At 45.4% G+C, this 23,351-nt stretch overlaps 4 protein-coding genes and 2 pseudogenes across 4 annotated transcripts; 2 read left to right on the top strand and 4 right to left on the bottom strand.

Moving 5' to 3' along the window:
• The first annotated feature begins 2,266 nt into the window (after window positions 1-2,266).
• On the top strand, window positions 2,267-5,609 carry LOC125509789 (heat shock 70 kDa protein, mitochondrial-like). The gene is made up of 5 exons (XM_048674821.1): window positions 2,267-2,486; window positions 2,658-2,734; window positions 2,843-2,921; window positions 3,454-4,020; window positions 4,136-5,609. The coding sequence occupies exons 1-5, from the start codon at window positions 2,412-2,414 to the stop codon at window positions 5,390-5,392; spliced, it is 2,055 nt and encodes a 684-aa protein (XP_048530778.1). The 5' UTR covers window positions 2,267-2,411; the 3' UTR covers window positions 5,393-5,609.
• A 359-nt stretch (window positions 5,610-5,968) lies between these two features.
• LOC125509790 lies at window positions 5,969-7,401 on the bottom strand (annotated as a pseudogene).
• A 927-nt stretch (window positions 7,402-8,328) lies between these two features.
• On the bottom strand, window positions 8,329-9,210 carry LOC125556264. The gene has a single exon (XM_048719035.1). It carries the CDS (start codon window positions 8,936-8,938, stop codon window positions 8,510-8,512), a length of 429 nt encoding a protein of 142 aa, XP_048574992.1. The 5' UTR covers window positions 8,939-9,210; the 3' UTR covers window positions 8,329-8,509.
• A 6,883-nt stretch (window positions 9,211-16,093) lies between these two features.
• LOC125509787 lies at window positions 16,094-20,028 on the top strand (annotated as a pseudogene).
• On the bottom strand, window positions 17,619-19,772 carry LOC125509788. The gene has a single exon (XM_048674820.1). The coding sequence runs from the start codon at window positions 19,393-19,395 to the stop codon at window positions 18,979-18,981; it is 417 nt and encodes a 138-aa protein (XP_048530777.1). The 5' UTR covers window positions 19,396-19,772; the 3' UTR covers window positions 17,619-18,978.
• Window positions 20,029-21,315: 1,287 nt separating the features above from the next.
• Window positions 21,316-22,218, bottom strand: LOC125556263. Its single transcript, XM_048719034.1, has one exon. It carries the CDS (start codon window positions 21,993-21,995, stop codon window positions 21,579-21,581), a length of 417 nt encoding a protein of 138 aa, XP_048574991.1. The 5' UTR covers window positions 21,996-22,218; the 3' UTR covers window positions 21,316-21,578.
• Window positions 22,219-23,351: the final 1,133 nt, after the last annotated feature.

The raw sequence follows: 23,351 nt of genomic DNA, 5'->3' as shown, positions 1-23,351 counted from the left end.
GATGTTTTATTACCGAGTGGGCCCTGAGATACCTATCCATCATACGGAGTGACAAATGCCAGTCTTGATCCATGCCAACTCAACAGACACCCTCGAAGACAGTGGCGAAGCCACATGTAAGCTGGGTAGTCAATTGACTACCCAGCTTTTTGATAAAATCAATGTATACATGTATACATCTTGCAAAAAAATAAATAGAAATTCATATATCTGACTACACAACTTCAAATTGACTACACTGCATTAAACTTCTGGCACCGCCACTGCGTTACGTTACGATGTTTGGTACACACAAGGTACTCCTCCGGTGTCAGTGAGTTGCATGATTTCATGGTCATAGGAACATATACTTGACATGCAGAAAACAATAGCAATGAACTTGATATGATCATATGCTACGTTCATAGTTTGGGTCTTGTCCATCACATCATTCTCCTAATGATGTGATCTCGTTATCAAATGACAACTCATGTCTATGGCTAGGAAACCATAACCATCTTTGATCAACGAGCTAGTCTAGTAGAGACTCACTAGGGACACGTTATTGTCTATGTATCCACATATGTATCTAAGTTTCCGATCAATACACTTCTAGTATGGATAATGAACGATTATCATGAACAGGGAAATATGATAATAACCAACTTAGTATTGCCTCTAAGGCATATTTCCAACATTGGGAGGAGGTTTTGTTTAGAGGATTCGGTGAATCCCTCCCTTTCACCCAATCCTCTCAAATCCCCCCAATCTCCAAACCCCTCACATACGCCTACTATTTGGTACACAGGGATTCATACATAGGGTTTGCAAAATTACTATCCTATAAAAAATGTAATTTTTACAACTTCAAAAGCTCATAGGGGAAATGCACTTGCAACAAAGGTGCAACTAGATTACACAAAACAATAAACAAGCTCTCTTAAATGTACTATCAACGGTTCAACTGAAAATGGTACATGCATACATGCCACGGTCCAAATGAAAAACATGACACATACCACGGTCCAAATGAAAAATACAAGATGTTTGGTCCGAAAGTCAACGGTTCATCACAAAATAAGCACATGTTTGATCGGGGAATGCTTCGCGACATGTTTGCGGGCTGCACAGAGTAGAGGAGACTTGTGGCAGCAAAGCATGGTGGTACTTCTTTCTTCCAGTATTTTTTATATATTCCAAAATAATTCTTCGTAAATTTTCAGGTCATTTGAAGCTCTGGATAATAACTATCTTTGTTGTAGCTTTTCACGCTCAGAAATCCAGCTGCCGACAATCTCCCTCTTCAAGTGTATCTTGGATTTTAAGAGAGGAAGTACATTAAAATTGCATCATAAGGTGAAAATATTGTTCTAAAACATTAAAAAACAGTAGAAAAACATGAGCCAAAATGGACGTATCAGAGGCGTGCACCGCTGTTGGCACACGAATATGATCCTTTGTAGACTACACAGAGTTTTACACCAACAACAAAACTCGGTCACACACCGAAGAGTCCACCCACACTTGGCGCGGCTGCTCCATGACCCACCTAGTGATCCCACACTATATATAGAAGAAGCACACAACCATAAAATCTAGGCATCTATAGTCCGGTCCGAAGCTGAAGCCCGAAAGTCGGGCCAGACTCGGCCCAAAAGCTTGAATCTGGGCATCTATATAGCTATAATAAGACATTTATTATATGTAATATAATAAAACAATATTATTTAATGAGAAAAAAGTGTATTGTGGTATTATTCTGGCCGGGCCATGCTCATGCTTAGGATTTGGGGGCCAGGCATTTAAAGCTCGGCCCGAAAAAAGCACGGCCTAACAAATGCCCATGTTTACTTTGTCCATTTGAGGTAGTTGTAGTACATATTTAAGCCCTTTTTTTACTATAAGAAAACTCATTGAGTCTAGAGAAACGGTGCGAAAATTAGTAGGCACGAACCCTTTGGTCACGCCATGCCGGACAGTGTTGTTGCATTATCGTCCAAGAAAGCAAAATCCCCATACTTTTCCATGCCGCATTTATTCCAGACCAGCTTTGCATTTGACTTTTTGCCACGTCGAGAAAGATGTAAAGAAAACAAATTCCTTCCGCAAAAAGAAACGTTCTCCGCCACCCAAACGACCGAACCCCGAACGAACGGACGGGGGCGAGGCCGCTCGAGCCGTCTGGAATCTTCCGGCCCGCCACCCCGGGCCCACCGCCAGCCACACACCCATCAGGAAAAAGAATGACGGGAATGCCCTCGCCCCCCATTTCTTTCCCCTTCCCCAAGCCGGTGCGGCGGGCCGCCAGGGGTTTAAGAGCAGAGGCCGCCTCACGCTAGGGTTTTTCGGATCTCACCTCTGCCCCTTTTCTCCGTCCCCCGACTCGCCGCCGCCGCCGCCGGGAGCCGACGACCCAAGCTCGAGCGCCAGCCATGGCCATCGGATCTCTCCTCGCCTCGCGGCTGGCCAGGTCCGGCCACGCCCTCGCCACGCGCGCCATCGCTCAGGTGCCACCCCCCTCCCCCCCCTCTCCCCATCTCCATGTGCTTGCATTTTCTCTTGTTCCGCGGCCGGGCGCTGGTCTCTTCTTGGATCGGCGCGCGGATTTAGGGGTTCATTATTCGTGCTGTGATGTTGATCTGATGCGTCTTTGTGCTCCGCTGGTGTGATCTGACCAGGCTCCCAGGACACATCAGCATCATCACGCGACGTCTCCCCTGCTCTCCAGGCTCGGAGCCGTGGCCCGCGCTTTCAGGTAATCCTCGATGTTGGATGTGTAGATCGTCTACTGTGTGCTGTTTGTATCTGTCCTGCTTCTTGCTTGTTCGGTACTGAGATGGATGTATATTCTGTGCCTGTGCAGCTCAAGGCCCGCCGCCGCCGATGTCATCGGGATCGATTTGGGCACGACTAACTCATGTGTCTCCGTCATGGAAGGAAAGGTGTGATCTTGTTCTCTAATCACTGACTATGAAATTTGCCATATTCTCTGTATTATTAGACAGTTTAACAGCACTAGCATCTCTTGAATTTGTAAGGCAATAGCTGTATCCAGATGCACCTAGTAGTATATCTTGAAATGCTGTGAAGTTTCAGTTTGATGACCATACTTCCAATTGGTATTGAATCATTGACAGTACTAGTAAAATGTTGTTAAGTTGCAGTTTGATGTACTCCCTCCGTCACGGTTTAGAAGGCGCGCTTGGAAATTCTCTGGGACCTAGGTGGTTATCTATTGGTTGTGAGATGGGCTAAAAAATAGCTTTCACACTACGCATGCATATAGAAATAGTATATAGGAGTACTAATTAGCTACTAGAAATAAATGCAATGCGCCCTAAACCTTGTCTATTGTGGAAACGCACGCAAATTTAACTGTGCCTTCTAAACTGTGACGGAGGAAGTATATACATGCTTTTAATTGGTTGTGAACTGGTGACACTATTAGTAAGACTGATCAATTTGTTTGTACAGACACCACGGGTGATTGAAAATGCTGAAGGTGCGAGGACAACACCCTCCATTGTTGCCACAAACAGCAAAGGCGAGATCTTGATCGGCATCACTGCCAGTCGACAGGCAGTGACAAATGCCGAGAACACAGTTCGTGGGTCCAAGCGCCTGATTGGTAGAGCTTTTGATGACCCCCAAACACAGAAGGAAATGAATATGGTGCCTTACAAGATTGTCAGGGGAACAAATGGTGATGCCTGGGTGGAGATGGCTGGGAAGTCATACTCCCCAAGCCAGATTGGTGCCTTTGTTCTTACCAAGATGAAGGAAACTGCAGAGGCTTACCTTGGCAAGTCGGTCTCCAAGGCTGTTATTACAGTCCCAGCTTATTTCAATGATGCTCAGCGTCAGGCCACCAAGGATGCTGGTAGGATTGCTGGGTTGGAGGTGATGAGGATTATCAATGAGCCCACTGCCGCAGCTCTGTCGTATGGAATGAACAACAAGGAGGGCCTGATTGCTGTATTTGACTTGGGTGGTGGCACATTTGATGTATCAATCCTTGAGATTTCTAATGGTGTTTTTGAGGTAAACACCTTTCTTCAGATGACTCCACTACATATCCTAAATAGTTTTTTAAAGCGTGTGTTCTGATCATAGTACTGGTATCTTGTTCTGATCATAATGCTTGTATCTTGTTCAGGTCAAGGCAACCAATGGAGATACTTTCCTTGGCGGTGAGGACTTCGATGCTACATTGCTCAACTACCTGGTTAGTGAATATAAGAACTCTGACAACATTGATCTGAGCAAGGACAAGTTGGCCCTGCAAAGGCTCAGGGAAGCTGCTGAGAAGGCGAAGGTTGAGCTTTCCTCGACTCCACAGACTGAAATCAATCTCCCCTTCATCACAGCAGATGCCTCTGGTGCGAAGCATTTCAACATTACCTTGACCAGATCAAAGTTTGAGTCTCTTGTGGGCAACCTCATTGAGAGAACTCGCATCCCATGCACAAACTGCCTCAAGGATGCTGGTGTTTCTGCAAAGGAGATTGATGAGGTTCTACTGGTTGGTGGTATGACAAGGGTGCCAAAGGTCCAGGATATTGTTTCCCAGATATTCGGCAAGTCCCCAAGCAAGGGTGTCAATCCTGATGAGGCTGTTGCCATGGGAGCTGCCATTCAGGGTGGTATCTTGAGGGGTGATGTGAAGGAGCTCTTGCTGCTGGATGTCACGCCCCTTTCCCTTGGTATTGAGACTCTTGGAGGCATCTTCACAAGGCTAATCAACAGGAACACAACAATTCCAACCAAGAAGAGCCAGACCTTCTCCACTGCTGCAGATAACCAGACGCAGGTTGGAATCAAGGTGCTTCAGGGTGAGAGGGAGATGGCTACAGATAACAAGCTTCTTGGTGAATTCCAGCTTGAAGGCATTCCACCAGCCCCAAGGGGTATGCCACAGATTGAGGTCACTTTTGACATTGATGCCAATGGAATTGTCAAGGTGTCAGCAAAGGACAAGTCCACTGGCAAAGAGCAAGATATCACCATCAAATCGTCAGGTGGCTTGTCTGACAGTGACATCGAGAAGATGGTCAAGGAGGCCGAGCTGAATTCTCAGCGGGATCAGGAAAGGAAGTCGTTGATTGACCTCAGGAACTCTGCAGATACCACCATCTACAGCATCGAGAAGAGCGTCAGCGAGTACAAAGACAAGGTCCCTGCTGAAGTTGTCACGGAGATCCAGTCTGCTGCCTCTGATCTGAGAGCAGCAATGGCTGGCGATGATTTGGACGCCATCAAGCAGAAGCTGGAGGCGGCGAACAAGGCAGTCTCAAAGATTGGACAGCACATGCAGGGTGGTGGCGGGGCTGCCGGTGGTGACAGCGGCAGCAGTGGTGGTGGCGACCAGACTCCAGAAGCTGAATACCAGGACCCCAAGGAGGCCAAGATGTAGATTTGTTCTGCATCAGGTTTCTTCTACTTTTTTGTGTACCCAGTTTAGGAAGTTAATATCTTTATCCTACCTCCGTCTCTTTAGGTTTTTCTAAGAGGGCTACGACGATACCTGTAACATTTTGGCAATTGTTCGAATTGCGGATAAATTGTGAGAGGAGCAAACTCATAACCTATATCGGTTAATATATTTGGCCATTTGCCACATTGTCTTGCTACGTACCTTGTGTTTTTTGCAAGTTCCTGATGTCTGGTCTTGTTTATTTATTTATTAAGCTGCTTTTGTTTTTATTCCTTCACTATAAGCTCCTGATAATGTAGTTTGTTTAACATGTCTTATTCTTAATTAATTTATTAGTATTACTTAAGAGTTGTAATCTGGTGTCCAATGCAAAGTGACATCCAATATAATCTGGATGAGCATTGGCACTGCTGCCTGCATAGTCTCAGTTGCACCTTGAGCTAGTCATACTGTCGTTTTGACTTGTAAGTTGTATTCTTGTGCTCAGGTCAGCTTATGATGATTCCGTTCGCTGAACCAACTTTTGCTACTACCATGTTGTCTGGGTAATCAACTTCCGCATGGTCGCTATATCTACAGATTATCTGAAATAAATTTCAGCAGTTCAGCAACAGGGGTCATAGCACGAGAAGTTCTTTGCGTTTTATGATGTCTGAAAGCAATCAACGGGCAGACAATTGTTTTAGCATCAACCTGAACCTAAGAGTGAGAAAATCAAAATTGACAAAATAGAAATTGTTGATAAGGCTTGGCACGAAGATGGGGACATTAGGGGGAAGTTGTAAGTGATCGTTGTGGGATAGATGATTCATTTCATTGCAGAACGCTTACAACCTGAAAGGGAGCAACATTCGTGCAACAGTCTATAGATTACATGAAAATGGAAACATACACTTCTGCATAACATGTTAATTACTCGAATAGTGTATGTTTACCCATTTTCATGAACTTCTTTGAGTATAGTGTCGAACCATTCGCTGACTTTATTTTTGTGGCATTTTTTACCAGCTCCCTATTCTCCGAGAGTGAACGCGGATGCATCATGAGTGTCAGACAGTCGGTACCAGTCCTGAAGGTGACTTTTTCAGCGGAGGACTCTCGACATAGACCTCAACCAAACTGAGCCACAGAAATAGCTCCTTGACCTTGACCCCGGTGACCTTCTTGATCTTGCCCTTCTTGACGAAAGCGGTCACCTCGGGGGCATAGGAGACCGTCTGCTTGATCTTCTTGAAGGTGTGCTCGTTCTTCTTCTTCTGAAGCATCCACATGAAGCTGCTCTCGCGGTTGTACCCGACCTCCTCCATGTCGCTCATTGGAAATAGGCCTTTTGGGAGGCCAAGCTCTTCGAGGAGCTCGACGGACCTCTTCCTGCAGACGTCGTCCCCCTTGACAACCTCGGCGCCAGAGCGGTGGCTCTCGACCAGCTGGGACGCCATTTGAGCAATGTCTTGTCCGGGAATGGTTTGCTTCGGAAGTGGGGCTTTTGGTTTGCTGGATTGGCAGATGACAGATCAGCTTGTTGGTTATATAGATGCTGCAACCTTTAGTGGCTTGGAAGTGAAAACCGGCAGCTCTCCTCTATGGACTTCTTCTTTCAGATACTTCTTTTCTTGAAGAAAAAAAACGTCCAGCCATATCTGACCATTGAAATGCCTTAACGCTGAAGTCCACAGCAGAACACTGGAGTTTAGCTGGTCACGGATGACTAAATTGACCATGGCTTATATTGTTGTAGAAGTGCCTGTGATCTTGTCTAAGAAGCCGGGCTCCGTACCAAGTATGAAAAGAACACTCATTCAAGATTCTTTTTTTTTGCGGGGTCACTCATTCAAGATTCTTAAAAAGAAACATAACTTGTTTATCTCGAGTGGTACAAAAATTCAATTCCTGAGTAAAAAAAAGTTCCCATTATACTTTGACTCGAACAAGCTTTGTAAGCAACGCAATCCACCAAACGCTGAACGTTTTTCACATAAACTGAGAAATTATTCAACAATGTAGCAGTCTAACTGGCCTGATCATATCATGTATGTATGTTCAGGATCTCCCAAAGTTCCTCACCTGCATCTTGCATTCGTTCCCAATAGTTGTCAAATTAGGTTCTGCTATTAAAGAACAGAGTAGCTTGGCATCCATATCAATTCACCGAATTATGTTTTGCCTATTTAACTGTTTGGAATAACTTACTTTGGCATATTTCCCAGCTGTTTTTCCTCACCAAATTAACAAAACATATTCCATAGTTTAGCAATCACGAACTTAGTCATTTTACAGCTATTTTTCACATCAAATTATAAGATAATTTAACAACAGAAAACTTAGCCTCAAACTAACTAATTTCTAGCAACCCTAAACTTAGAATGAGAAATAATATGATGATCATGCAGCCTCAGCCATAGCAGTAGGGGTTCTTAGGTTTTGGCTAGTTGAGGTTTGCTTTGGTTTGTGCTTTTGTCCTGTTTTTTTTCGTTTGCATTTTTTCAGTGGTCTTCTAATACAAAACTACATCTGAGAGAAGAACTTGTTATCACATAAAAATGTGCGCCTAAGAAAAAATGCAAAGGACACTAGCCATCTGTTTTCCATTGGCGCAAATATGAAAATAATCTCCGATGATCTGATATTAGTGAGAAAATTAAAATCAACAAAATAGGAAATTATTCCACTATATCGCCATCCCACTCTCGCTCCTGCTCTGTTTGTTCGAGACATTGATACAACATACATCCACAATGATGCAATGTTAAAATCAACATGAAAATCCAGATACAGAGGGTCAAAATTTGAGTTCTTTTGTGCATGTCATGGTTCAAGTTGTATTTCAGAGCCTTGCTTAATTATTTGTTGATAAGGTCCTTGTTCTCTCTCACACAAAGATGGGGGCAACAGTGGGAAGTCAAGAGTGATCGATGTGGGAAAGAAGAGGGGGTATAAGTACAATTATTCTTTCAGTGAACGCTTATAAGTGAAAGGGAGCAATATTCGTGCAATAATCTATAGATTACATGAAAACGGAAACATATACTTCTACGTAACATGTGTAGTGCCGAACCATTCACTGACTTTATTTTTGTGGCATTTTTTACCAGCTCCCTATTCTCCGAGAGCGAATGCGGATGCGTCATGGGTGTCAAACAGGCCGGTACCAGTCTTGAAGGTGACTTTTTCATTGGCGGACTCATCGACATAGACCTCAACCAAACTGAGCCACAGAAACAGCTCCTTGACCTTGACCCCGGTGACCTTCTTGATCTTACCCTTTTCAACAAAAGCTGTCACCTCGGTGGCGTAGGAGACGGTCTGCTTGATTTTCTTGAAGGTGTGCTCGTTCTTCTTCTTCTGAAGCATCCACACGAACCCGCTCTCGCGGTTGTACGCGACCTCCTCGATGTCGCTCAGTGGAAAGAGGCCTTTTGGGAGGCTTAGCTCCTCGAGGAGCTCGACGGACCTCTTCTTGCAGACGTCGTCCCCCTTGACGATCTCGGCACCGGTGAGGTGGCTCTCGACCAGCTGGGACGCCATTTGAGCTCTTGTCTGGGATTGGTTTGCTTCTGAAGTGGGATTTTAGGTTTGTAGATTGGTGGATGAGCTTGCTGCAGGTGATAGAACAGAATATGGCGCGCCATATATAGATGCTGCAACCAGCATAGGGAGACCGGCAGCTCTCCTCTCTGGACTTCTTCTTTCAGAAACTTTTTTTTCTGAAAAAATACCACGCTGAAGTCCACAGCAGAACACTAGAGTTGAGCTGGTCACGAATGACTAAATTGACCATTGCTTATATTGGCGTGGAAGTCCCTGTGACCTTGTCTAAAAAGCTGGGCTCCGTACCTACTCCCTCCGTTCCAAATTACTCGTCGCAAAAATAGATGTATTTAGAACTAAAATACATCTAGATACATCCATACCTGCGACAAGTAATTCGGAACGGACGGAGTAGTTAGAAAAGAACGCTCATTGAGATTTATTTGAAAAATAAGTTGGTGATCTCGAGTGTTACAAAAATTCAGTTCCCGGGTCAAAATAAAAATGAAATCAATTCGTGAGTCAAAATAAATAAATAAACAAACCAAGCAAAACAAATAAATAAATCAATTCGCATTGCATTTTTTCTTTTTCTTTTTTCTTTTCTTTTTTCTTTCGAAAAGAGGAAAGACCCCGGCCTCTGCATTATCATGATGCACACATCCAATTTTATTAAAAGGAAATAAATAGGTCTAAAACGTACTCCCTCCGTCCGAAAATATTTGTCATCAAGATGAATAAAAAGGGATGTATCTAGATACATCCCTTTTTATTCATCTTGATGACAAATATTTTCGGACGGAGGGAGTATATAGTATCAACTAAAACGGCAAAAAGAAAAAGAAAACACCACAAATAGTGGGTACAAACAAAAGATTACATGACTTAACCACATAATCTATTAGTGACATGCCAGCCAAACCGGTTGAATAATGCCTGTGAAACCATCTCCAGACGGTTGCACCCAAAGGCCATGAGCCCCCCAACGTCCCCACGCTAAAGTGATGACCATATACGGATCGATGCGGTGGCTCTGAATATAACCTGCAAAAAGTTAATAGAGGGGGACCTATTAAAAACACAGTCATTCCGGCAATTCCAAATTACCCAAAGTAAGGCACAAACCCCTACACGGATATGACCCTTAAGTATTTTGTTGATACCAACCAACCAGTTCCAAACAAATTTGGGATACTTGTTGGTGGCAAATTATATGCAACATGAACCGTGCGCCAAATCAAAGTCGCGAAAGGGCAGGAAATAAAAAGATGTTGAATTGTTTCATCCTTATCACAAAAACAACACTTCTTACATCCATTCCAATTTCGTTTAGTCAAATTATCTTTGGTGAGGATCACCTCCCTACGAACAAACCACATAAAATTTTTAATCTTTACAGGTACTTTGATTTTCCATATATGCTTTCTACGGAACACATGCCCCGTGTTAATAAGATCTTCATACATAGACTTGACAGTAAACACCCCATTGATATTTAGTCTCCATCTAAAGACGTCAGGCGCATGAGATAGGTTGACCAACATCAACCTACGAACTAAATGGAGCCACGCCATCCATTTATCGCCAATCAAGGCCCTCCTGAATTGGATGTTCAGAGGTGTTGAACCAAGGACTGATTGAACTGTATCATCTTTTTACGCACAGTATTATACAAAGATGAGTACTGAACCGCAAGCGGATTGTCCCCTAGCCAGGTATCTTCCCAGAAACTAGTGGATTGACCATTACCAACTTTAAATGAACCTCTCATAAAGAAAGAAGACTTGACCTTCATCAAGCCCTTCCAAAATGGAGAGTCGGTTGGTTTGGCTTCCACCTGGGATAAGGTCTTCGAATATAAGTATTTATTGTGGAGGAGCTCTTGTCAGACCCCTTCCTCATTTTGTAACTTGAATAGCCATTTGCTAAGCAAGCACCTATTTTTGATTTTCAAGTTTTCAATGCCCAATCCGCCTTGGTCCTTAGGTCTACACAAGATATCCCATTTTGCCAGTCGACACTTCCGTGTGTGCTCATCACACTGCCAGAAGAACCTAGACCGGTAGAGATCAAGTCTCTTTAATACCTCTTTTGGGTATTTCAAAAAAAGACAACATAAACATCGGCAAACTTGTGAGAATTCGCATTGCATTTAGACTCAAAAAAGCTTTGTGAGCAAAGCAATCCACCGAACGATGAACTTGTTTTCACATAAACTGAGAAATAATTATTCAACAATGATTATATCATTTATGTGTATTCAGCATCTTCCAAAGTTGCTCACTTGCATCTTGCATGCCTCCCAATAGCTGTCAAATTATGTCATGCTGTTAGAGAACAGAGTAGCGTGGCATCGCCGTAGATTTTTATAGTTCGGTATCCATTCACTGAATTATTTTTTGCCTATTTAAGTGTTTGGAATAACTTACTTTCGCATATTTCACAACTGTTTTTCCTCACCAAATTAATAAAACATATTCCATAGTTTAGCAATCACATACATAGCCTTTTTGTAGCTATTTTTCACATCAAATTGCAAGATAATCTAATAGTTCAACAGTCACAAACTTAGCCTCAAGCTAACTAATTTCTGACCCTTCTTGTTCTCAACTGAGTAGAGGGCTCTGATGTGATGAGTTCTTTTCGGTTTTTGGTTGTGTGAAACCAAGCCTTTAGAATTTTTCTATGATAAAAGGTGAATTTTATTAACTCAAAAGGGCTGACTGCATAGTTAGGATGTACACAACCAAAGTAAGACCTGGGCATAATCAGCCCGACCTGGCAGCCCAAACGCGAAGACCAATGGTTGGGCCGTGCTCAGTCTCCAGATTTGGCCCAAATTAAAAGTCTAAAATAAGTCAAAAATAGGGTCTTGATAGGTATATAGCTATGCTATATTATTTATATTCCCCAAAATGATTAAAAGAAGGTTATTTAATGGGAAAAGTGCACTTCTTATTTGTTTCGGGCCAGGTCGGGATTAGGTTTTTGGGTCCCCAGACACGAGCGTGTTGCAATCGACACTTACTGGCGCTGGAGACGACGGACACGGGGGGATAGAACACACCTCTGCAGATGATACACCGACATCGTCGGTAGCTTCAACCAACCGATAGAAAAGCTTCAACTGACAGGGCAATTTTGTTGTTGCGACCAACACTTCTGTTTGTGCAAGTTGTGACAGAAAATCTTCAACCGGCTGAAAAAAAGCTCAACCGGCAGCGCGATTTGTTGTTGTGACTAGCGCAAGCCGCGATAGAAAAGCTTCAGTCGACTTCAGAAAAGCTTCAACCGGCGCCGCGATTTGTTACTGTGACCAACACTTCTGTTTGTGCAAGTTGTGACAGAAAATCTTCAACCGGCTGGAAAAAAGCTCAACCGGCAGCGCGATTTGTTGTTGTGACCAGCGCAAGCCGCGGCAGAAAAGCTTCAATCGACTTCAGAAAAGCTTCAATCGACTTCAGAAAAGCTTCAACCGGCACCACGATTTGTTACTGTGACCAACGGTTTGCTTGTGCAAGCTGCGATAGAAAATCTTCAACCGGATTTAGAAAAGCTTCAACCGGCAACTTGATTTGTTGTTGCGACCAGCCCTTTGCTTGTGCAAGCTGCGACAGAAAAGTTTCAACCGGCAGCACGAAAAGGAGCTGCAACTGATGACGGGGATGCTGAACCGCTGCCGGCGAAGCTAGAACTGACATTTTTTTTGCTTCAATCGACGGTTTTTGTGACAACGATGGGTGGCGCAACAGTGGGCTGCAACCGGAGCCTGCAAAAGTTACGCCAAGCGTTTTGTTTTGCTGTGATGGCCATGGACAAGCGGTGACCCGAGAGACAAGGCCAGGGTGTTTTTTGCTGCGATGCTCGATGCTACCGATGCTGCAACTGTCAACGGGCGATGTTTCGGTGGTGAGAATGAAGTAGCGCACACACTTGCTGGAACGAAGGGCGTCAGGGTGATATATCAATGCGATGACATGCACTACGATGACCTCCTGTGCAAGCTTCCAACCTCGACACGAGCTGCAACTAATGGCGGCAGGCCAGGGGCACCACGACGCTGGCTAGCTGCTGAGGATGACGATGCCGATGGACACGATTGTCGCGCCTCGCAAGGAGCGCATGGTGGGGGAGGGAGCGCTGTGACTACCCTCCAGTTGAGTTATTTTTCATGCGCGAGAAAGGAAACGAATTGAGGAATCCAACGATGCAGTGAGCTTCAATAGGAGGGCCGCACGGCGACGGCCAAAAATTCATTCGGTTCAATCGTCGTGCTAGACACTTGCAAACACATACACACACTAATTTTTATAAGCACATGTGCGTACCCTAAACTTATGAACACCTTTAAAAGACTCAACGGATTCGGTCCGAGCATCTAAAGGTAAATGAAACCATAGTTTTTCATGAGGTCGTGGTATTCTAAGAAAACTTTGCATATGTTTGCATTCAAACGGGGAGTAAAGTAATATTTTATTATTTTAGCGATGAATGCTGGCTAGTTTGTAGGTTGATGTACAACTTTAAATAATTGAAGCCCCAAAAGAGGCGGAGGAAAATGCAGTCTCAAGAAAAGAAGAAAAAAAAGGAAGGAAAAGGCATAAGCGATCGCGAGGACGTATTCAAAGCTGACTCTTAAATCATCCTCATTCGTGGACCGTGCGGTACAGATGTGTTTTGTCATCCAATGCAGTCTTGCATTCATGCGCGGACCGATACAGAAGACTTTTTTCTCGTAAATCAAAAGCAAACCGGAAGGGGTAGGGGCTTTGCCGGCGTCCGGATCGCTACCACGCACACATACAACAACTCTAGTTCATCCTAAACCTCGCTCGCCTCGCTTTCCAATGTGTGCGTCGCTTTCTGTGTCGCATTGATGCTGGCATTGACGCCGCGCGATGTGACCGTACGACAGGGCGGCGCTGATCAACGCGACCTCTCGGTTGACGCCAGTTCAATGCGGACACTCATCCTGAGAAATCAACTCAGCCCGCTACTCCGCATTGAAGCGGCCTAACAGTCCGTTCGCGTGGCCTGACCATGGCAATTTAAGCACGGTGTCGGGGTCATCCACATCACACTCTTCACTCCACATCTCAGAGCCAAGTCTTCGCGCACCTCCGCCTCTTTCCTCTTCATCGGCGACAGACAAGTCTTGGCCCTTGGTGGCTAGCACTAGCGGAGCGTTGTGGGGACAATTCCGGGCTGTGGCCGCCCCTTCCAAAAGCCCAAATATTTTGTATATGACTCACAGCCCATTTCTTGGCCCAGTACTAGCGGAAACTGAGAGGCCCAGGCACTGAGCGCTACGTGAACGATCGTGACCCGCCCCATCCCTGTTCGCCTGTTCCCCCTTCGCACTCCACTGCTCCTCACCTCCTCCGCCACTCCTCCGCACTGCTCCTCCGGTCGCCCCCATGGGCCATGGTGACTTCTGCCGCTCCTGATCCTCGCCTCCTCCCCTGACTGGCTAGGTCTTCTTCCTCCTTGGATCCTCCCATCTCCACTAGTCCCCTACTTCCACGACTCCCTGAGAAACTAGGTGAGTTCTCTAATGATTCTAACCTGATACATACATGAACTTGCACTTTCTTACTGTTACTTGCTATATTTTTCATAAATCTGAACCAGTTGCCCCCCCCCCCTCATTAGCTCTTCCGCGAAGAAGGAAATTGTCATCTTCTCTGGCGATGAAGAGGACTAGCTGCCGCAGACGCCCGTCCTCTTGCAGAACGCGATGTATGCAGTGACGGACACCGAGTACGAGGAGCAGATGAAGTTGATGCTCCGTCGCTCGCTCCTCCACAACATCGGTCCGGTGCCGCCACCGAAGACACTTCTCTGCGCCACCAAGTCGGAGCCTCCTTCCTCTCTATGCTCTTCCCATGCAACCGCGACGTCCAAACGGACGCCGCATGGTCAAGGAGGAGCAGTTGTCGCCGCCGCCTCCCAGCCGCGTCAAGGAGGAGCTGCTCTTGCCACCTCCTAGTCGTGCCGGTGGTGGCCGGCCCCACATGATCGCCGCGAAAGTGTGCGGTTGGATATTGCACTACCTCAGTGCCCGCCGCGGAGGGAGCTGTTAGAATTAATCTGAGACATACCGTTGATCATCCGGAGACCATGCAATCACATGAGCACGACATCGAGATTTGTTAACGAGGTTCACCGATATGGCTACATCCCCGAGGCATGACTATGGGCGCTCCTCCCCATGACACCGCTACAATACCGCACCCGGTCGCCATGCGCATCGGCACATGCCACCGGCTTCCCTTGCGTTCCGGTGCTATTATGTTGGCATAGATTACATCGTTCCGGTGCTACAAGCGTCCTACTTGGACACGACTTCATATCCTATCTAAACACAATACAATTACAAGTCCAACTGTAACCTACCTTGTACACAATATTCGACACAACTCTAACAGGAGCAATGGCGACAAATCATCCTCCCGGAGCGCCATGATGGCACAGGAGTATTGGACAGGGAGCGACGGTGGTGGGGTAGGCACAACGCCTCGTGCGAGGCGGAGTTCGCGGTGTCTGACGTTCCACCGCCAGAAATTGCCAACGACTCGGAGCTCGCAACGGCCTGGGTCATGGACCGGTCGAAATCTCGAAGACCACGACGGAGAGGAGCAAGTGCCGTCTCTGCCGCCTCGACGAGTAGATGGGCAAGTACATGAGTGGTCTCTTCACGAAACCACCGCCGCCACAGCCGCCCGTCTCTCCCCCCACCCACGTCTGCGGTGGTCGCGGCCACACTGCGTGCGACGCAGGAGCGAACGGAGAAGTTCATCCGCGAGCGCCATGCGACTCTGAGGACGACAATGATGAAGGTGCCGCCAGTCTGCCTGACATGGCGTATGAGGTCACCGTCAAATATAGGGTATTTTTTTGATTTTAGTTCACGGACCAAATAACGCCTAGTTTTATGTAGAAACTATCCAAGTTTGAATAAAAACCGTCCAATTTGTTTAAAACTGTATCAAATTTATTTATTTTTGTTAAATTCCGTTTGAAATGTCTTCGAACATTTGAGGCTAGATTTGGATGGCCGGCTTCCGTATCAGTGTGTGGATTAATCCCCGCAAAAAGAAAAAGAAAAAGAAAATGCTCAAAGTAGAACGGGGGCAGAGAGAGTCTTGAGTCTTGACCACGAGCAAAACAGAGCAGCCCCTCTCCTCCTCCCTCCCCATCAGTGTCGTCCCCCAATTTCCGCGTCAAAACCCTCGCCCCCTCCGCGATTCCCCCGCCGCCGCGCCAAGCGCCGCCGCGAAGCCCGCCCTCCCGACCTCCTCCAAGGCGCCCGTCATGACGACGGCCCACTCCGGCGCGGCGGGCGCGCCGTCGTCCTTCTACGCGCCGCCCTCCCGCCGCCTCCACTTCTTCGTGCGCGCCACCGACTGCAAGACCATCGCGATGCACGCGGCCGCGGACGACACCGTCGCCGCCGTGCTCGCCCACCTCGCCGACCGCGGCTACGGCCGCGACCTGCGCCTCCTGCACGCGGGGCGCCAGCTGGAGCCGGAGGCCACCGTCGCCTCGCTCGGCCTCCCGCCCGACTCTACCCTGCAGCTCGCCGCGCGCCTCCGCTCCACCCCGCACCCCAAGGCCTGGCAGCTCGCCTCGCACATCGCCGCCACCGGCGCCTCCAGGGACGCCGGCACCGCCACCGCCACCGCCCACACCCTGGAAGACCTCGTCAAGGAGTACATCTTCTGCTGCGACCACGCCAACGAGCAGAACCGGAATGATCGCAGGGCCAAGGGCGACACCAAGAACTCCCAGCACCACGCCCAGGAGTACCTCGACATCTTCCTCCAGTCCGGCGCCGCCATTGCGCTGGTTCACCTCTACCTCTCAGATTTCTCCTCCTCGCGCTTCTACGCCGAGCGCGCCATCAGGTGCTTTCTCAGCACTGACCCTGCGACCTTACCGCCCAATGTAATGCTCGTCACGGCGCCGGTGCTCCTGGAATTCTGCCGCTTGCTTTCTCTGACCGCGGGCAACAAGGATCGCCTCTACAAGTCATGCCGTCATACACTTGCATCGGTGCTCTGCTTGCCACTCTCAGGGCTCGTTGCCTCCAATTCTCCTACCAAGGTGATCGAGCAGGTCCTCCCGTTTGCCAATGAAATTGTCGAATTGGTTCTGGATGGACTTGGATCAGATTCCATGATGGTGTCAAGGACAGACCTTGAGGAGCTCTCAAACTTCTTTGAAATCTTGCGCCAGCAGGTACTCCTCTGGATGCCAAAGAATATGTACAGCAGGGAGTGTAAGCGTACCGACACATGGGTGTGGGAGTTGCATGAAATGTCGACGAACCTGCTGAAAAAGATGGATGAGTGTCTCGAGAGGTTGGAGATGGATCTTTCATCTTTATCATCTGACAGTATGGGGGTCATAGAAAGTCAGCCATTCATGGCCAGCCGATTACATATGCTTGCCATATTGACAGAACTGGATATTCGAGGATGTGGCGCACAACCTTCGGTTAGTATTGCTGGCAAACAAAGCACCTCTCAATGCGCTCGTGCGCCGTTCCAAGAGGAACGAGCATCTCCACTGGCTCCTGAAGCATAAGGATCTGCTTTGCTTCGTAGCAAGTAACTTAAATTGAGAAATCCACCAAACGCTGAGCTTGTTTTCACATAGACTGAGAAAGTATACAATGTAGCAGTCTAACAGGCCTGATTATATCATGCAGGTATATTCAACATCTCCCAAAGTTCCTCTCCTGCATCTTGCATTCGTTTCCAATAGCCGTCAAATTATGCAATGCTATCAAAGAACAGAGTAGCCTTGTGTCGCCGTAGATTTTGGTAGTTCCATTCACCAAATTATTTTTGCCTATTTAACTGCTTGGAATAACTTACTTTTGCATATTTCAGAGCCGTTTCTTCTCACCAAATTAATAATATATATTCCATATTTTAGCAATCACAAACTTAGCTTTTTTATAGCTTTTTTCCAGATCAAATTGTAAGATAATTTAGCAGTTCAACAGTCACAAACTTAGCCTCAAACTAACTAATTTCTAGCGCATCCCGTTCTCATCTGAGTAGAGGGTGAGTTCTTTGTGTTTTATGTTGGCTGAAACCAAGCCTTTAGAGATGTAGTGATGGAATATTTAAAGTGCCGTGAGCAATTCACATCAAGCTGAACTTAGAATGAGAAAATAATCTGATGATCATGCAGCCTCGACCATGGCAGTAGGAGTTTTCCTCTGTGTTGGTTTTCCCATTCACTTTTGGTAGCTCTTAGGGTTTGGCTAGTTGAGGTTTGCTCTGGTTTCTGCTTTTGACTCGTTTTTCTTTCCTTTGCATCTTCTCAGCAATCTTTTAATACAAAAAAAAAATCAAGACAAGAAGTTGTTTTCGCATAAAAATAGGTGCCTAAGAAAACCAAAAATGTTTTTAACATCGATCTTAACCTTGAATCTGGAAATAATCTCCGATTATCTGATTTTAGCGAGAAAAATAAAATCAGCAAAACAGGAATTATTCCACAATGTTTCCATCCCAGCCTCGCTGTCGCTCTCCTTGTTTGTTTGAGACACTGACACAACATACATCTACAATTATGAAATGTTAAAATCAACACATGAAAATCGAGATACCGAGAATCAAAATTTGAATTCTTTTGTGCATGTCATAGTTAATGTTGTACTCCCTCCATCCCACAATAGAAGATCGTTTTACAAGCTAAAACAGCTTGGAAAATGATCTTATATTATGGGATGGAGGAAGTATTTTACAGCCTTTGCTTAATTAAGGCCCTTATTCTCTCTCACACACAAAGATAGATCAACAGTGGGAAGTTGAGAGTGGTCGATGTGGGATATAGGTGGGGGTATAAGTGTTATTCATTCATTTGGTGAACACTATGGGCTGAAAGGAAGCAACATTCGTGCAGCAGCCTTTTATTAGATTACATAGAAAACGGAAAGATATACTTCTGCATAACATGTGAACCATAGTGCCGAACCATTCACTGACTTTATTCTTCTCGCCTTTTTAACTAGTAGCTCCCTATTCTCCGAGAGCGAACACGGCCGCATCATGGGTGTCAGACAGACCGGTGTCGGTCTTGATGGTAACCTTATCAGCAGAAGACTCATCCACATAGACCTCGACCAAAGACAGGTCCTCGATCTTGACCCCGGTGACCTTCTTCATCTTGCCCTTTTCCACAAAAGCGGTCACCTCAGTGTCGTAGGAGACGGTCTGGTTGAGCTTGTTGAACGTGTGCTCTTTCTTCTTCTTCTGAAGTATCCACACGAACCCACTCTCACAGTTGTGCCCGACCTCCTCGATGTCATCCATAGGAAAGAGGCCTTTCGGGAGGCCGAGCTCTTCGAGAAGCTCGACCGTCTTCTTCTTGCAGATATCGTTCCCCTTGTGGACCTCGGCACCAGCGCGGTGGCTCTCGACAAGCTGGGACGCCATTTTGGGGAAGTGGGTTTTAGTTTGCTGGATTGGTAGATGAGCTTGTCGAACGTGATAGATCAGGATCCGTTGGTGCTGCCTTATATAGTTGCTGCTAGTTGTACTGGCTGCGAAGAGCCTCTTCGAAGGTGCTACGCGCACGCCAGCCCAGTGAGACCGGCAGCTCTCCTCTGTGGACTTCCTCTTTCAGATACTTCCTGTTTTGAAGAAGAAAAATGAACGTCTCCAAACTTTTGGAGCTAGCTCATTACGTCCAGCCATATCTGACCGTTGAAATGCCTTATGCCGAACTCCACACCAGAACACTGGTGTTGAGCTGGTCATGGATGACTGAATTGACCATTGTGTATATTGGTATGTCAATCGCAGCTGCGTGAGGTCGAAGGAATCGTACGTGCGCGCATGGAAGCAATGTACTTGCCACGGTTCTGCAAGAAGGAAACAAAGCAGAGATCGTTTTGTCTCATCTGGTGAACGATGCAGAGGTACCGTGATGGCCAAAGCACGAGGATTTGATCCCTAGCATGTCTAGAACTATTCTCTAAGTGTAGTTCGAATTAGGAGCTGAAACTTTTTGAGCTTGTACATAAAACATGGATGTATCTCTCCAATTTTTTAAAGCATTTTTTAACATGTTTTTTACTTCAAAATGATGGATCTCATTGATCTCACCTAAGGACAGATCCTATACAAATCTTCCCCCATCCAACAGCAGGTTCAGTGTTAAAGTCACGTGGAGATGTATACCTCTCTAATATTCTGTTGTAACCATCCTCCGTGGTCTCCTTGTCAGCGGTCAGGTTGGTCGCTCGTGCTCATGTTATGTGGGTTAGGTTGTATCGATTTTAACCCAGTTTCACGTTAATTAAGCAGGCAATTCTCAATCTCTTCCTAATTAATGAGAATAACATGTCTTCTGCCTGGTTAAAAAACTATGCTATTAAAGAATAGACTAGCTTGGCATCGTCGTAGATTTTGGCAGTTCCATTCACCGAATTATTTTTGCCTATTTAAATGTATGGAATAGCTTAATTTTGCATATTTCATGGCTGTTTTTCCTCACTAAATTTGAAAAATCCATAGTTTAGCAATCAAAAACTTAGCCTTTTTATAGGTATTTTCCGCATCAAATTGTAAGATGATTTAGCATTTCAACAGTCACAAACTTAGCCTCGAACTAACTAATTTCTAATCCTTCCCGTTCTCAACTGAGTAGAGGGTTGTGGCATGATGAGTGCTTTCCGTTTTATGATGTCTGTAACCAAACCTTTAGAGATGTAATGGTGGAACATTAAAAATGTTGTGAGCAACTTGTTTTCACATCAACCTGAACTTAGAATTAGAAAATAATCTAATCCTCAACCATAGCAGTAGGAGTTTTGCTCTGTGTTGGTTTTGCCATTCTCTTTTACTAGTTCTTAAATTTTGGCTAGTTTTGGCTTGCTCTGGTTTCTGTTTTTGTTCTCTTTTCTTCCTTTGCATTTTCTCAGCAATCTGTCAACACAAGAAAAAAAATCAAGACAAGAACTTGTTTTCGCATAAAAATGTGTCTAAAAAATAGTTTTTCACATCGATTTGAACCATAAATGTGGAAATAAACTTCAACGATTTGATATTAGCAAGAAAATTAAAATCAACAAAACAGGAAATTATTCCACAATGTTTCCATTTGAGCCTTGCTGTTGATCTCTTTCTTTTTAGACACTGCTATAACATGTACATCTAAAATTATGAAATGTTAAAATCAACATGAAATTTCAGTTTTCGAGAATCAAAATTAGATTTCTTCTGTGCATGTCATGGTTCATGTTGTATTTCAAAGCCTTGCTTAATTATTTGTTGATAAGGCCCTTATTCTCTCAGACACAAAGATAGGGACAACAGTGGGAAGTTGAGAGTGGTCGATGTGGGATATAGGAGGCGGTATAAGTATTATTCATTACATTTGGCGTATGCTTACAGGCTGAAAGGAAGCAACATTCATGCAACATCCTTTATTACATTACAACGAAAACAGAAACATACATTTCTGCATAACATGGGCTGAAAGGAAGCAATACTCATGCAACAACCTTTATTAGATTACAAAGAAAACGGAAACATATACTTCTGCATAACATGTGAACTGCAGTGCCGAACCATTCACTAACTTTATTCTTCTGGCCTTTTTAACTAGTAGCTCCCTATTCTCCGAGAGCGAACACGGCCGCATCATGGGTGTCAGACAGGCCGGTGTCGGTCTTGATGGTAACCTTATCAGCAGAAGACTCATCCACATAGACCTCGACCAAAGACAGGTCCTCGATCTTGACCCCGGTGACCTTCTTCATCTTACCCTTTTCCACAAAAGCGGTCACCTCAGTGTCGTAGGAGACGGTCTGGTTGAGCTTGTTGAACGTGTGCTCTTTCTCCTTCTTCTGAAGTATCCACACGAACCCACTCTCACAGTTGTGCCCGACCTCCTCGATGTCATCCATAGGAAAGAGGCCTTTCGGGAGGCCGAGCTCTTCGAGAAGCTCGACCGTCTTCTTCTTGCAGATATCGTTCCCCTTGTGGACCTCGGCACCGGCGCGGTGGCTCTCGACAAGCTGGGACGCCATTTTGGGGAAGTGGGTTTTAGCTAGTTTGCTGGATTGTAGACGAGCTTGTTGAAGGTGATAGATCAGGATCCGATGGTGCTGCCTTATATAGTTGCTGCAAGTTGTACAGGCTGCGAAGAGCCTCTTCGAAGCTGCTACGCGCGCGCCAACCCAGTGAGACCAGCAGCTCTCTTCTGTGGACTTCTCTCAGCAGTTGAAGAGAAAAGATGAACGTCCCCTTTTTGGAGTTAGCTCATTACGTGAAGCCATATCTGACCATTGAAATGCCTTATGCTGAACTCTAACAGAACGATGGAGTTGAGTAGGTCACGCATGAATGAATTGACCATTGCGTTTATTGGTTTGTCATCGCAGCTGCGTGAGGTCGAAGGAACCGTACGAGCGCGCATGGAAGCAATGTGCTTGCGACAGTTCTGCAAGAGGGAAACAAAGCAGAGATCGTTTTGTTTCATCTGTTGAACGTTGCAGAGGTACCGTCATCGCCAAAGCACGAGGAGTGACCCCTAGCATGTGTAGAGAAAGCGTCCAACAGCAGGTTCAGTGTTAAAGTCACGTGGACATGTAGGCCCAGTTTTTTTGGCCAATTCTTTTGGAATCTTAAGAATCAATCATTCACCCAGCTTCTCCCAGAATCTTGAATATGCATTTTTTTTACAATCCTAGCTAGTTAGGATGTAAACAGTTAGGATTGTAAAAAATATATATGGGTACAAGATTCTGAAAAAAGCTGAGTGAAGTGTCAATTCTCAAGATTCTGGGAGAATTAGCCAAAAAACTGGACCATAATATTTTGTTGTAACCATCCTCCGTGGTCTGCTTGTCAGTGGCCAGGTCGCTCGCCGGTGCTCTTGTTACGTGGGCTATTGTATCAATTTTAATTTGGTTTCTTGTTAATTAAGCGGGCAATTTTTACTCTCTTTTTAATTAATGAAAATAACATGTCTTTTGTTTCGTTAAAAAAAAGTACGCTATCAAAGAATAGACTAGCTTGGCATCATCACAGATTTTGCTAGTTCCATTCACCGATTACTTTTGCTTATTTAAATGTATGGAATAGCTTACTTTTGCATATTTCATGACTATTTTTCCTCATTAAATTAAAAAAATCCATAGTTTAGCAATCACAAACTCGGCCTTTATATAGGTATTTTCTACATCAAATTGTAAGATAATTTAGCATTTCGACAGTCACAAACTTTGCCTCAAACTAGCTAATTTCTAGCCCTTCCCGTCCTCTACTCTTTGGACTTCCTCTTTCAGATACTTCCCGTTTTGAAGAAGAAAACATGAACGTCTCCCCTTTGGAGTTGATATGGCTCATTACATCCAGCCATATCGGACCACTGAAATGCCTTA

This window comes from Triticum urartu, chromosome 5 (assembly GCF_003073215.2).
Source record: "Triticum urartu cultivar G1812 chromosome 5, Tu2.1, whole genome shotgun sequence".
Lineage (NCBI taxonomy): Eukaryota > Viridiplantae > Streptophyta > Magnoliopsida > Poales > Poaceae > Triticum > Triticum urartu.
This window is presented reverse-complemented; position numbering and strand designations above follow the sequence as displayed.